The sequence below is a fragment of the Lepus europaeus genome, chromosome 11, assembly GCF_033115175.1.
Source record: "Lepus europaeus isolate LE1 chromosome 11, mLepTim1.pri, whole genome shotgun sequence".
Taxonomy (NCBI): Eukaryota; Metazoa; Chordata; class Mammalia; order Lagomorpha; family Leporidae; genus Lepus; species Lepus europaeus.
The window spans coordinates 70,787,168-70,801,771 of record NC_084837.1 but is presented as its reverse complement, the minus strand read 5'-3'; the positions used below and the strand labels follow the sequence as shown (position 1 = coordinate 70,801,771).

The 14,604-nt window shown below is 39.1% G+C and overlaps 1 protein-coding gene across 2 annotated transcripts in view; it reads left to right on the top strand.

The window, feature by feature from the left end:
* SECISBP2L (SECIS binding protein 2 like) overlaps positions 1-11,788 on the top strand; it is a 48,079-nt gene extending 36,291 nt beyond the window's left edge. For both annotated transcript variants that reach the window (XM_062205872.1, XM_062205870.1), the window contains exons 15-18: positions 1,642-1,862; positions 3,181-3,335; positions 4,376-4,595; positions 7,465-11,788. In XM_062205872.1, the coding sequence (XP_062061856.1) occupies positions 1,642-1,862; positions 3,181-3,335; positions 4,376-4,595; positions 7,465-8,153 (1,285 nt within the window). In that variant the 3' untranslated portion in view covers positions 8,154-11,788. The remainder of the gene's footprint in view (positions 1-1,641; positions 1,863-3,180; positions 3,336-4,375; positions 4,596-7,464) is intronic.
* The last annotated feature ends 2,816 nt before the right edge of the window (positions 11,789-14,604 follow it).

Sequence of the window (14,604 nt, the reverse complement as noted above, 5' to 3'; positions counted from 1 at the left end):
AGCTAAAGTTGTTAGGTTCCTGTCATTGGGTATTGGTTTGAGTTTCCAGCTCCTGGCTTTGGCATGTTCCAGCCCTGGGCTCTAGTGGGCATTTGAGGAATGAACCAGCAGATGGAACTTCTCTTTGGTTGTGGTGTATGTCTCTGCCTCTCAAATAAAAATAATAAATAAAAATTTTAAATGATGTATAAAAGAATTCCAGGACGAAAAGTATAATCTATGTGCATCCAAATGGTTTGTTCTGTTCCTTTTCCTTGTACTATTGTTTTTGAGCAAATGCTTCTTGCTTAGCTTTGAGAAGTTAATTAAATGTCAAATAGCAGATGTGGAACAAATGAAACACTTGGAGGGTAAAATGTTGCATATGAATGAAGTAAGCAGCTTGAAAGGAAAAAAGGAAGAAAGAATGAAGAAAATTGCATTTTTGAGGTTCTGTTCTTTAATTGCTTTTTTGAATTTTGCATACCTTATGACAGTTAACCTTTCCAAAGTGTGTCCATTTTTATCCCCTGAAGTAGTATTGTACTTTTTTTAAACACTTTTCAAATAAAACACTAATGAAAGTCATGTATTTCCATGACGTAATTTAGAAGTAGGAATGTGGTTTTGCATTGTTGTTTCTAGATTAGAAATGCCCGCAGTTCTCCTTGGTGAGTACTTAGGTACATAGAGATGAGGTCTGGGAACCAGGGATGGTGGAATGAGTGTGTCAGGAGACATACACGGATGCCTCAAAATGTCTGTAGGAAACAGAATTTAAGTTTATTTTGCTGCAAAAAATCTTGAAATACATTGAAGGAGTCTTCAGAAAGTTCATAGAAAATGTTTTGTGAAAAAGCTACATATGGATTTCAAAAATTTTTTTGCACAGATAAGCATAATTCCATTTTTCTTGCGAACTTTGTGAAGTATCCTTGTGTACTTGGATGATTTCCTAATTCCTGAAGTAAAATATCATGGTGATTTCCACTTTCTCTTTTTCACATTATAGCCATACATGATCTCACAGAAAGCCTCATGTAGTAGCTTTGCCTGCTGTAAAGGTGTGTGATTTTTACCTCAAAGCCTCTTTGGTTGTCACTTCAGCTTGGTTATTGTCCACAGCCATGTTAATTATAACCATAGCCATAGACTTTATGAGCTAAAGGAACCACAGAAGTCATCTTTCCTAACCCTTTATTTTTGTGGTTGAGAAAGCCAGTGCTTAGACTTAGCCACACTTAGAGGGTGAGTTGTTGGTGTTAGGACATTCAAGTAGAAATTACATTTCTTTCCTACTACAAGCATCTTTAGAATTCATTGAAATGAAAGAATTTTATCTTTACCAAAAATATTGTGCCTGTTTCTGGCTAATGGCAAGCTATCACTTGATATTTATCTTTAGGAATTTAATAATTGCAAATTCAGATAGTATTGCCCTGAGATTAACCTACCCTTCACATAAATTTCAGTTTGTTGAAATTTAGAAACAATCTATATCTGTTTCTCTTCTATTTTTCTAATTGACTGAAAATTTAGAAGTGTTTTAATGACTTATGAAAACCTCTTACTCTGTATCTTACAGGAATTTTCCTAATTTTTATTTTTACAATTACATAAAAATAAGTTAGAATGACAGTATATTTTCGGTTTCTTTTATAGGTATTGTAATCAGGTTCTTTGTAAAGAGATCGATGAATGTGTGACTCTTCTTCTCCAAGAACTTGTCAGTTTCCAGGAACGCATCTATCAAAAGGATCCTGTGAGAGCAAAAGCAAGAAGACGACTGGTTATGGGCCTAAGGGAGGTTACCAAACATATGAAGTTAAACAAGATCAAGTGTGTTATAATTTCTCCAAACTGTGAAAAAATCCAATCAAAAGGTATGCACGTGTTGCTGTTGAAATGTTTTAATATTTAGTAAAATCGTAAGATATTCAAAATTTTAAAGCAGAAACCATATGTCTTTCTGAGCAGAGTATAGGCATAACAAAATCTTTTTTTTTTTTTTTTTTTTTTTTTGACAGGCAGAGTGGACAGTGACAGAGAGAGACAGAGAGAAAGGTCTTCCTTTTGCTGTTGGTTCACCCTCCAATGGCTGCCGCGGTTGGCGCGCTGCTGCCGATGCACCGCGCTGATCCGATGGCAGGAGCCAGGGGCTTCTCCTGGTCTCCCATGGGGTGCAGGACCCAAGCACTTGGGCCATCCTCCACTGCACTCCCTGGCCACAGCAGAGAGCTGGCCTGGAAGAGGGGCATCCGGGACAGGACTGGTGCCCCGACCGGGACTAGAACCCGGTGTGCCGGCGCCGCAAGGCGGAGGATTAGCCTAGTGAGCCGCGGCGCCAGCTCGCATAACAAAATCTTGAGTATGAGAAAATAAAAACATTTTTAGTGCCTGAAATTAAGTGGTATAATTGAGATTGGCTTGTATAGAAAATGCTCATGTATGAACACTAGTACAGGATTTCGCTTGGATCTGCCAAGTGTCCCCTTTGTTGAGATCAGAGTAGGGACTAGTTGGTGCATTTCTTTACCTCTATAAATATTTTCTGCTTTAAAAATTACTATGTTAGCTTTGATGTCCCTCTCCTCTAAACAGAGAATCAGACAAAGAGGTAGTGTTCTCTGCTTCCGCGTATGGTAGAGATTTATCTCTCAGAAACTAGCAGTTACATAGATACAGATGTACATACTCTAGGTCTACCTACTCACAAGTACTTTTTACCATGTCACATGTGCTTTCTTGTTCTTTTTTTTTTTAGTAGAAGAGCCACTTTGGGTGATTGGCTTGGGTAGATGCATCTAGAAGCAGTAGTAGGGATATGCACAGGGAAGAGAGGCCAATTAAACCATAATGTATCATCTATCTCTTTGCACTGTGATAGGTCACTACTTGACCTAAAACATAGTACAAAGGAGTTACATACTATAATACCTGTTGAATTAAAATTTGATTCCCACTTTGTTAATCTGTATTGAGAAACAAAACTACTGGGCTTGAAGGAATTTAGAATTTAAGTGGGAAGAAAGAAAAAACATCTATCTCCATTTACAGTACAAAATCACATAGGAGAATGTGTGTAGCAACATAAATGCTAGCATTCATAGAATCTTTTGCCACAGTGTTTTGCTTTAACTGTGGCATGCTCCATTTCGGAAATAACTAAATTAAAACCTCTACGTGTATTGATTTTCTCAGGTGGCCTGGATGAGGCTCTCTATAATGTTATAGCCATGGCACGAGAACAAGAAATTCCTTTTGTGTTTGCTCTTGGAAGAAAAGCTCTAGGACGTTGTGTGAACAAGCTAGTTCCTGTTAGTGTAGTGGGAATCTTCAACTACTTTGGTGCTGAGGTAAGAATTTGGAAGACACACTCTTGATCTCTCACATATACCCCACAGAGAACATTTTATGTTGAAACAGGGTAGCATTATGTTCATGCATGAAGGATTGATGACTCTGAAAAGAATGAATGGAAAATTCTTGGGTATTACATTTCCTTTTTTAGTAGTGAAAAATTTTGCATAGGTTAATCTTACAGCATTTTGAAAAAATTATAGTTTATTTTCTGGGCTTAAATATGTAGAACTTGAGAACTTCCTGGTTAAAAATATTCAGTATTATGCAATGTTAAATAATTTTTTCTACCTTTGTGGTGGGCATATTTTTGTGCCATCAGGAGTCAAGAGAGAGAAGAATCTTTTAAATGGAGGGAGTTTTTCCTTTAGAAAATGAAATTCCTGAGCCAGTTGTCGGAATACTTTTGCAGTTCTGACACCCTTATCTTTCCCTGGCAGTCTGCTAGTACAGAGCTTGACCTATAGAAGCTGAAAATGACAAAAGTTGTTAATACAGAGTATGAACATCAACTGATGGTGTTTTAAGACTTCTTTACGAGGTTGATCCTTGGTTATTTTTTGAGGTCGTTGACAGGCCATTCCTCTCTTCCCTGGCATGCTAGTCTGTATATTTTAAAACACCTGTCCCTTCCTATTCAGTCACTGCATTTGCATACCTCCATTCCCCACTCCATTCAGTTTCTCTCTTACCATCCATGGAATCCTACTTCTACTTACCTACTCTCTATGAACTTGTAATTAATATTTGTGCTCTCTCATTAGCTTACTGTAGTTCATGTGTATTTCTTCCCCTTTAACTGCAAATTACTTGGGGGCAGATCCCTTGTCTTTGCATCCCTGTGACACCTTTCACATTCCTTGAGCATGAGCATACTGTAAATGTTTCTTGACCACTGTGATACTGTATGTCTGCTGGCCATGTGAACTATATGTGAAAATTTGGTGATAAAACCTTCTGTGGGAAAGAAAGGTCATATTTATAAAGACACATAAGCATCATAAAAATGGATTAATCACAATCATTTTGTTTTCAGAACCTGTTTAATAAGTTAGTCGAACTCACTGAGGAAGCCAGGAAAGCGTATAAAGATATGGTTGCCGCGATGGAGCAGGAGCAGGCTGAGGAGGCCTTAAAGAATGTGAAAAAGGTGCCACACCACATGGGGCACTCTCGGAACCCCTCCGCAGCAAGTGCCATCTCCTTCTGCAGTGTTATATCTGAGCCCATCTCTGAAGTAAATGAAAAGGAATATGGTAAGTTGTTACATGATATTTTAAATTACATAGAAATGAAATGATCTACATGATTCAAATGATTTTGTATAGGTGTCTCTGCTTCCTTTGGTTCTTTATTCAAATTTTACTCAAAGTTTTGGTTTAAAAAAATTATGTATGTCCTAGAAAATAAGGTTATATTTCACACTAAGACTTTCTGTGAGACCTGGAATTTAATCACAGCTTGAAAAAAAAATCCAAAAAAAACCAAGAAGCCTTCAAAAGAAGAATGTATCATACTTGTAACATATCACTAGTTAAATACTAGGAAGTTTTATTGTAATACTTTACTTAGTAAACACAAAATTTTAATAATAAACTAAAAACCTGAATACTATTCAGTCTGAGTTTGTAAAACCTGGACATGTGACATTTGCTTTGAGTTAAATCTAGTTGTAGTCAAAAAGAAATAAGAGACTGAAAACAGCATTTGTATTTAATGTTTAACTTTATTTTTACTTCAGTCTGTGGCTTAGTAGATTCCTTGCTTTCTGTAACACTTTGAACTCTTTCTGGATCTAATTTCCAATTCATTTCCCCTATAGCCAAAGTTTTCTTTTTGGCCCCCTATTCATCCTTCTCTTCTTTTCTCTCTTTAATCTTATCTGGGAGTTTTCAAATAGCTTGTTGCTATCTAAAACCTAATGTGTACAGACCTGAGTATTCCTGTTCTTCTGCCCTCCCTAGAATTTCCTGGCCTCCTTGCCTGTGATGACAGTTACCTGTCTGGAATGCTTTTGATACAGCTGCAGACTGGAGGCAATTGACATTTTGCTGTGGGCTTTAGGAAGCTGTTGGGTATTGGATAAGTGTTCCTGGGACACAGTTTCTTTTCCCAGGTTGATGCTAGTTGAAAATACAAAGAAGACAAACAGAAAGCACCAACTTTGTAAATAAGTTCTCTCTGAAGAGTGAAATGCCGGATCTCAAGGCAAACAACAAGATAAAAGATAAAGCTTTGGCTTTGGGCAGTTGACACAGTGACAGATGATCTTCATATGGCCACATGTAAAGAAAATTAATATGAAGAGAAACTCGAAGATTTAGGAGATATTTTCAAAAAGCACCGGATTTAATGTGTTCAAAGGGTGAAGCCTTGTTTTTTTGACACTCTGCCTGGAGGATTTAGATGAAATTGGTTCATCTCTGGCCCTCAGATTTCTTTTCCCCCAAAAAATGGTGGGAAGGAAAAGACAAGTACATTTGAAATTTAAGAGAAATTTATGGCTAATTTTTTTTTTGCTACATAACTATGTTTGTTAAGATTTCCATTTAGTAGGTCCCCCCCGCCCCGCCCCTAGCATTTACTATACGCCCACCATAGGGACACAGATGAACTAGAATGGGAGTGAGGAGGGATGAGGGGGTGGAAGAGCAAATGCCTGTAAAAAATGGCTGTGGGAGTTTGTATTATTGAATGCCTCTTAGGAAAATCAGGGAAGACTTAAACAAAGAGCCTGGCATTTAAGGGTATCAAAGATGAGTAGGAGTCTGAAGGGGAAAGGAGGAAAATGCGTCTGGTCCAGAAGGAACAGTGTAGACTGAAGCCTAGCATATGTTGTAACTTCAAGAAGCAGGGCAGATTCAGAGACAAACTAAGTGTGGAATCCATGGCCAATGTTCTGAGTGAAATGGGACCGAAAGATAAGGAATAGCTCATGAGTGCTTAGCTGTGCCAAGTGAAGGAGTGTTACTCTAGGGTGAAAAAAAGCCAGTTAGATAATGCCATGAGCAGGTCACAGCTCCAGCCTGGAAGATACTGCAGATGCACAGCCAGATAAAGAAGACCTGAGCTAAAGCAGTGAGCAAACACAGTAGTTTTTGAGCTATTAATGGTGTGGTTTATTGAAGACTTTAGTGGAATGAAAAGTATAGTAAGAAAGAAACATAGGATCAAAGATTACTGTCAGGTTTCTCCTGCTTTGAGACTTTGTAAATGATACTGCCATTGAGGATGAGAATATAGGAGAGATTTTATTTTCATGAGGTAGGAATGGGAATAGAAAGGACCCGTGCTACACTGAAGTAGCTACAGGAAAGAAAGGTTTCTTCTAAACTGTGTGCCCTGACTTAGCGTGCCAAAAATATGGCCTGTGTCATTATACAGTACACGGGTGATAGTCAGGTGAGATATATTAATGTGTATAGTTTTGCTTCTGTCACTATAGCTTGATGAGAGGATCCTGTCTAAAATGCAGACAACAGCTGGAGAACTGTACTGATTCCTGGTACTTTATTTTGCTCTATACTGACTTTCCCAACATTAAAAATAACTTAGATTGTCACCACTGGGTTGTAACACTTGTTTTGGCCCTCCACAATCACTTTGTAATCAAGCTACTTAGAAAACACATTTTCAAAAATGTTAGAAATGCATGGATGGGTTATTTGCTTGTAAATGGAAACACACATCCATTACAGGCCAAAAGACAGCCTGGATCACTTGCTCAGTGAATATGGTACAAATTCATGAAATCAGAGCTGTTTTCACTGGACTTATGGCTCCAGCATCTGGCAATTGTGGGTCCTTGAAGCTAGTGCACCACTAGGCTACAAAAAAAAAAAAGAAAAAAATTCATTGATTTTCTTGAATCTATGAATTTGTATGTGAATGTCAGCAAGTTTCTGTTGCCATCTTTTGCTTTATGAAATATATATATATATGTCTTCTTCATCTTGAATGTACATTTTTGAGAGCTGTTTTCCCTTTATAACATTTAAGCTAGTATTCGAGTAAACTGAATTTTTTTTAGTTTTTCCAATCAGTTGTTGAGCCAACAGATTTCTATATTTTGTTCTCTCATTTGGGGGCTTTTCTGGCTTTTAAAAATCTGTTTGATAATTGTAGAAACAAATTGGAGAAACATGGTGGAGACTTCAGATGGACTGGAAACGTCAGAGAATGAGAAAGAGGTTTCCTGTAAGCACAGCGCATCTGAAAAACCCAGTACACTTCCATTTGACACAAGCCCTAGTGGTAAGCAGCCGTCACAAGTGGCTGCAGGCAGTACTACCTCAGCTACAAACCCTGGGAAATCTGCAGCGAGCGATAAAGAGGAAGTGAAGCCAGATGACCTAGAATGGGCCTCGCAACAGAGTACAGAGACCGGCTCTCTAGATGGCAGCTGCCGAGATCTTCTGAATTCCTCCATCACCAGCACCACCAGCACTCTCGTACCTGGAATGCTCGAAGAGGAAGATGATGAAGAGGAGGAGGAGGAGGAAGACTATACCCATGAACCTATTTCTGTAGAAGTGCAGCTCAACAGTAGAATTGAGTCCTGGGTCTCCGAGACACAGAGAACTATGGAAACCCTGCAGCTTGGAAAAACCCTTAATGGTTCTGAGGAAGATAATATAGAGCAAAGTGGAGAAGAAGAAGTAGAGACACCCGAGGCACTGGAGCCGGGGATGGACGGTGAGGCCTGGTCTGCAGACCAGCAAGCCAGTCCAGAGCAGCCAAAGCGGAAGCCCAACAAGAGCAGCTCCGTGAACAAAGAGCACTCGGATTTTGATTCTTCACCCCAAAATACATAACTCAGGAAACGTCAGCTATCTCCAGTTGTGTAAGGGTTGCAGCCATTACCTTTTATGCTTCATCTCAACATTTTGCACTGTCTAGTGTTTAATATATGTGTTTAATTCCTGATAACTATTTTTGTAGCTTTTACCTGTTTTGTTACAATCTATAGCTTAGCTTTTAATTAGCATCTAAGTGTCTTTCTAGGAACTGTGTGGAAAATTCAGATCAGTTTCAGCTTATTTTGTAATAGAAGATAATGATTTAAAAAGAGGACTAGGTTTTAAAGTAAATAAGTTTAAAAATGCCTATTTAAAGTCATTTTGAAAGCTAAAGATCAGGGTTGTAAAAGGATAGAAGGTCACCAGTATGCCATTTTTAGTCTGACTTGTCTGACCTAAAAGTTGTGGAGGCTTCTTTAAAAAAGAACTGATGGTCAAGTCAGAAAACTAAACAAAAAACTGAGGGGAACCAAGTCCCACAAAGTATTTCATGCTTAAGAAAAGGAAAAAAAAAAAAAAAAGGTTGGCGCAAGTTTTATTTGGTTCACACTTGCTTGTTTCAGAGGTCGCTGGAGACTGTAGTCCATTAAAGTGGGATAGGCTAGAGCAGAGCCTCCACACCTTTGGCTAGCAGTGGAGCCTTCGTGGTAGATGGGAGCTAGCTGGCGCCACGCATGGAAAGCAATGGGTACTGTCTGTCACAGTGAGCAGTCACTCAGGATGGACCTGCCAGACTCTTGGCTCACGTTTGCTTCTCACTTACCTCAGGAATGCTCTTGTACATAGTCTTATTTACATGAAGTTAGGCAAATCTTGACAGGTGAATAACTGTAACCAATTGTATGACTGCAGCACTTACATGTAAACTATCCAGAAACAAAGTCTTATACTGGTGTGTTCTTTTGCATGCTTCTGGTTCAGGACCCTCTTGATGTGAGATACAGGTTTGATTGAGTCTCCAAACTTGTCCTGAGTGCAAAACCAGTTCTCTTTTTTAAAATATATATTATGCGCCTAGCCTTGAGCTCCTTTCACATTATAATGACCATAGTTCCTGACAGAAAGTCAGGGAAAGGAATTTTGCACAACTTTTAACATGAATCCTAATAATCAAGGCTTAGAAGAAGGTTGAGAAGAAAAGAGAAAGTTGTTCTAATTGTGGTGAAACTATTAGATTTAGAGTATACAGATATATGCAGATATTAATTCTTTATTCACTATTATTTATCTCTATCCTTCTCTAGGAATGTATATACCTGTTTGGGAGGAATTAAACTTACTGAGCTAGATGTTTTATTTCCTAGTTAGTCACCACCTGGACTTTAGTGTTCTACCTAAGTTTCTGTCGTGGTGGAAGAGTTATAAATTATTTTCTGTCTTCCCTCCAACTCTCCCTTTTCCCCAGTAGCTCTCTACCCCTTCCCACACCCCCCTTCACCCCAAACCCCCCAACGCACATACCAGCTTCCCACATACAAGCTCCCATAAGCAGGCACAAAAAGGAGGAGGGAGGGGTATTTTCCCTGCCCTGGTTATGTGGGGCAGGGCTTTGCCTCACAGAGGCAGGAAAGACATTGGAAGATTCTTTACTGAAATCCTTGGGACTACTGTGCTAGTTTTGATGTTTTATACTGCAGACATTTAATTACTGGAGAAATTGGATTCTTGGTTGATGATGATTTAGTATTTGTGGATTGTGAAAGTTTAGGAGCATAGCTGTGTAGAAAATGTCAGCGTTCCAACTTTATCAGTGTGCCGAGAAGGGGACATTATTACACTGTCCTGTCTAAACTGTTCTCCACTTCTCACTTCCTGGGCACCAGTTATCTAATACTTGAGGGAGCACAGCATGTAAGGAATGAAGCCTCTGAGGTAGTGATCATAGATTTATATATGGCAGATCTTACAGTCTCTGTACATTTGGAAGTATTAGTTTAAAGAAATGATAGACGTTTTGAACTACTGACAATCTTTAAAATAAATTTTAAAACTTTTCATACTTTTTATGATGTAAATTTCCTTTGCTCAATGTCAGTGATTCAGATAACTCTTGATCTTGAGGTAATGGCTTTTCAAAGGTTTCTTATATTTTATATCTCTTCTGAACATGAATGGCCATTTTAGATTTTTGACATTTGTATCAAAAAGAGAAGTTGAGGAAATCTTCAGAACACCAACACTGTTGACTCTGCTGTAGACCTCAGATTCAGTGTGTTCAGTCAATGTTTTCCCACCTGCAGTACCTCTTCTGCCAGCAAATCCAAGGGACCACAGCCTTTTTTGTATGAGACAGGTCAGCTGCAGAGCACAGCCCAAGATTTACTAAAGGAAGTGCTACTGTGTTGAAAGTGTGCTTAAATAAGTATTAATAATGTCTTTATAATTTGTTTCCTTTAGATAAATTTTGGAATTTGTGTATATTGAATTACAGGCTTTGGAGAGGCATGAAAATTAGGAAATTTTTTTGGTTTGTTTTTGGAAGTGGGTGTAGTGGGCTCTTCGGAGACCTAGGAAGAGATTCGGTGGTAAGAGTAAGGTATCATCATCACAAGAAATAAAAAGCATAGTGATTTTTTCTTAGTCTATAGAGATTGTTTTACTGGCAATAATTAATACTAGATTTCTATTTTAGCACATAAGTATGCAAATTACAATATAAATTACACCCCCAAAATTAGATTTCTGCTTCGGTAGGTTTGTTTGTTGTGAAGATTACTTCTCAAGACAAATGTTCATATTAGCTTAATTTTCGGTTTAACGTTTGTAAATGATGTAATATATTTCTTTTGACTAAACATGGGAAAATAACGTGTGTCATACATTGAAAAGTTTTTACAGGCTTTGACTGGAGGTCATTTTTTGCAGAGATGGTATTTTATATGCTTCCAGTATTTGGAAAAGAATTAGTCAAAAGGAATTCACATAGTTTAAATATTGAGAAATTAATATCCAAATAATATACTTGTCTGATTTCTTAATAAGCTAGGGGAGGTGGGTGGGATGGGAATTGTAATGTGCAAACAAGTAGTAAACGCCACATTCATTTTCAACTCTTTAACGTGAAATCACTCAATCTTAACAATGGTTACTTTAATATGTGTATAAAGAAGTATTACTGTTTCTAAGGCTGCTGTTTGCTTTTAAAAAAAAAAGCCCTTGTCATGTAAGTATTTTCTGTACGTTGTGCCAACAGGTTAGAATATTAATCCTTATGAAAACTCTGTTAACTGTTTTTGATTTGAAGAATTATCTGTGAAATAATTTATTTACAGACATCCTCCTCTTCCCTTGTCCCTCGCACCCTTTACATCCATCACAGAATCAACCAAATTGTCTAGGCCGAATCCTAATGACAAAAATTTTAACTTCGTTGGCACATCCCACCTTAAAAGTATTTGTATTATTTTGTAATTTAATTTCTAAATAGATCATATGAATTTATAATTTAATATCTTCATTGTAATGTTCTAATAAAAAACTAGTAAAATTAGTGTGAGTTATGACATGAAGGGATTTTCATCTTGTTAGTTCTTCTGCTCTATGAAGGATAATTGTTATTTCACATTTGGGGGGTAACAACAGCTTTTTTTGCACTATGTAAATACCAGTGGGGATTCTTCTGTACTAATAAAATGATTATTGAAAAGTAATCTATCATTTCAGAATATTACTTAAAGCACTAATGACTTACCCAGTGTGTAGGACAGAGGAGAACATGTCCCCGTGTAGTGTTGATTATTCAGTGCTTGCATGGGTTTGCTGAAGGTTGAAAAATATGCAGGAAGGAATCAGCAATACAGCTCTGCATGTGTGGTGACTGGTGTGGTCTGCAGCACGGAGCTGGAAGTCTGCCAGAGCCCGAGCAGACGGTAAGAGAAGGCTCCTATAGGTTCCTCTCCATATTCTAAGCCATTTCCCAATAGTAGTAGTTCATCTAAGCCTTCTAGGAGCCTTATAGATGCTGCTATTTGTCAGTTTTCAAATCAGAAAGAGTCTTGCAGATACAAAGTAACTTGCCCAAGACCCCACAACTGTTAGACTCAAACCCAGGCCTGGTCCAGAGTCCATGCCTTTTTTTTTTTTTTTGACAGGCAGAGTGGACAGTGAGAGAGACAGAGAGAAACTTCCTTTTGCCGTTGGTTCACCCTCCAATGGCTGCCGCGGTAGGTGCGCTGCGGCCGGCGCTCCGCGCTGATCCGATGGCAGGAGCCAGGTACTTATCCTGGTCTCCCATGGGGTGCAGGGCCCAAGGACTTGGGCCATCCTCCACTGCACTCCCTGGCCACAGCAGAGAGCTGGCCTGGAAGAGGGGCAACCGGGACAGGATCGGTGCCCCGACCGGGACTAGAACCTGGTGTGCCGGCGCCGCAAGGTGGAGGATTAGCCTAGTGAGCCGCGGCGCCGGCCCAGAGTCCATGCTTTTAATCACTGCTCTTGTGTCTCAGCAGAAAGAACTGAGATTCTGCAAAGCAAACATTCTTCCTCCCTTTCTTCAGGTGTTTTCTGGAATATGAAGTGTGAGGACTGAACTGATAGGTTGACTTTGGGATTGGATTTATTGGACTTCACCTGATGACTCTTTCCTGAGAGTAGTCCTGGATCTTGTCACTATGTCACATTGAAATGTCGAGGACCTGAGGTGACTCATCTGTTAGAAAAACACTAAATGTCATGATAAAGTAAATTTTTGGTGATCATAAAGAGGAGGGGTATCGCATCCATTGTAGTAGTTATTCCTTTTTCTTAATGTTTGTAACACTCCCTGGGTTTGTTTTCTCAATAGTGATCAGTTTTTCTCCTAACTGACCAGAAGAGGGTGTGCATGGCACCTGAAAACAGTCAAAAGCTACAATATAATAATTTTTTCTAATGTGTGGATAGGGAAGGGAAGTATCCTAACCTGTGGGCCTTGCCATAGAAAGTACAGCTGCTGAGTTTAAGTTCAGATCTCAGGAACCATGCCCATGGAGGTATCATTTCATTTTAGAAAGAGAACACCATCAAAAGACACTGAGACCACTGTTGAGGATTTAATCATGTGACATTTCTAAATTATTTTGGCAGTTCAGTCAATGGCTTTTGGCTTACCTAGATTCTTCTGATGTTACTGATAGGAAGTATGATCTCTGTGAAATATTTGTTCATAGACATCAGGATACTGCTGTCGTCTTGAGGATCGCAGGACCAAAGCGTACTCTTGTAAAATCATAATGCAGGATTTGGAGAAATGGGAGATGTTTCTGTTCCAGGCCCAGTCTGAGTTCTTACATTCCTCCCTATCCCATCTTGACAGGTGGTAGTTAAGAGGGAACAGGTAATAACCGGATTTGTAACGGTGGGGCTCTAATTGGAGGTACCAGTTGTGCTCTTGTCTACCAGAAGAGTGTTATTCATAACAATGGCACCTCCTTGGTAAGCATTCAGCTTGAGAACAAGATAATTGAAATCTAAGCAATTACTTCTGTACTGGTTGATGAGAAATGAGAGAATAGCTTAAAAGTACTGGCTTCTCAATCCTAGGAAAAATGTTAAGTGTCTATCCCTGTCATTGTTCTTTTCCTTACTTCCCCCTTTATAAAGCCAATGTTGTAAGACAAATAGCTTATAACAAATGCTGCAACATTTGTAATTAGGAAAATAAAGCATTATGTTCTTAGTTTACAAATATTCAAACACAGTGATAACCAAGAAAGATACCACTATTGCTTTCATTTTAACTCTTTTCCCTAACAGTTAACGACATACAGTTTGAACTATTTTGTAATCTTTTAGGTAAGGCGATCTGATCTTTGCCTTCCTCTAAAATTGAGGTGCTGTCCAGCCACACTTTACACTTGTGATTCCCAATCCCTGTTTTTTGTTTTTTGTTTTTCTAAATTTCTAGAGAGGATGCATATGTTAACGGATTTACACATTAAAAGACACATTCAGCTCTGCCCAGTGGTAGAACATGTGGATGCCTGGGAGGATCACCATCAGGAGCAAACCTAGATGCTTTGTTCCAACATCCTGGAAGCCGTGGGCTCTTGTATTTTTACCTGTTGTTGTTGTTGTTGTTTTCAAAGCTTTACTTATTTATTTGAAAGAGTTACAGAGAGACAGAGAGAGAGATGTCCTCCACCCACTGGTTCACTCCCCAGATGGCCACAATGGCCGGAGCTGCACTAATCTGAACCCAGGAGCCAGGAGCGTCTTCTGGGTCTCCCATGTGCGTGCAGGGGCGCAAGGACTTGGGCCATCTTCCACTGCTTTCCCAGGTCACAGCAGAGAGCTGGATTGGAAGTGGAGCAGCTAGGACTTGAACAGGTGTTGCGCATGTGGGATGCTGGTACTGCAGGCAGTGGCTTTACCCGCTGTGCCCTGGCCCTCTTGTTTGTTAATTGTGTACTTGCTCTGTACCATTGGGCAAGTCCCTTGAATGTCTGGTTTTTGGTTTCCTTTCTTACTGATGAAGGATGTAGTGGAT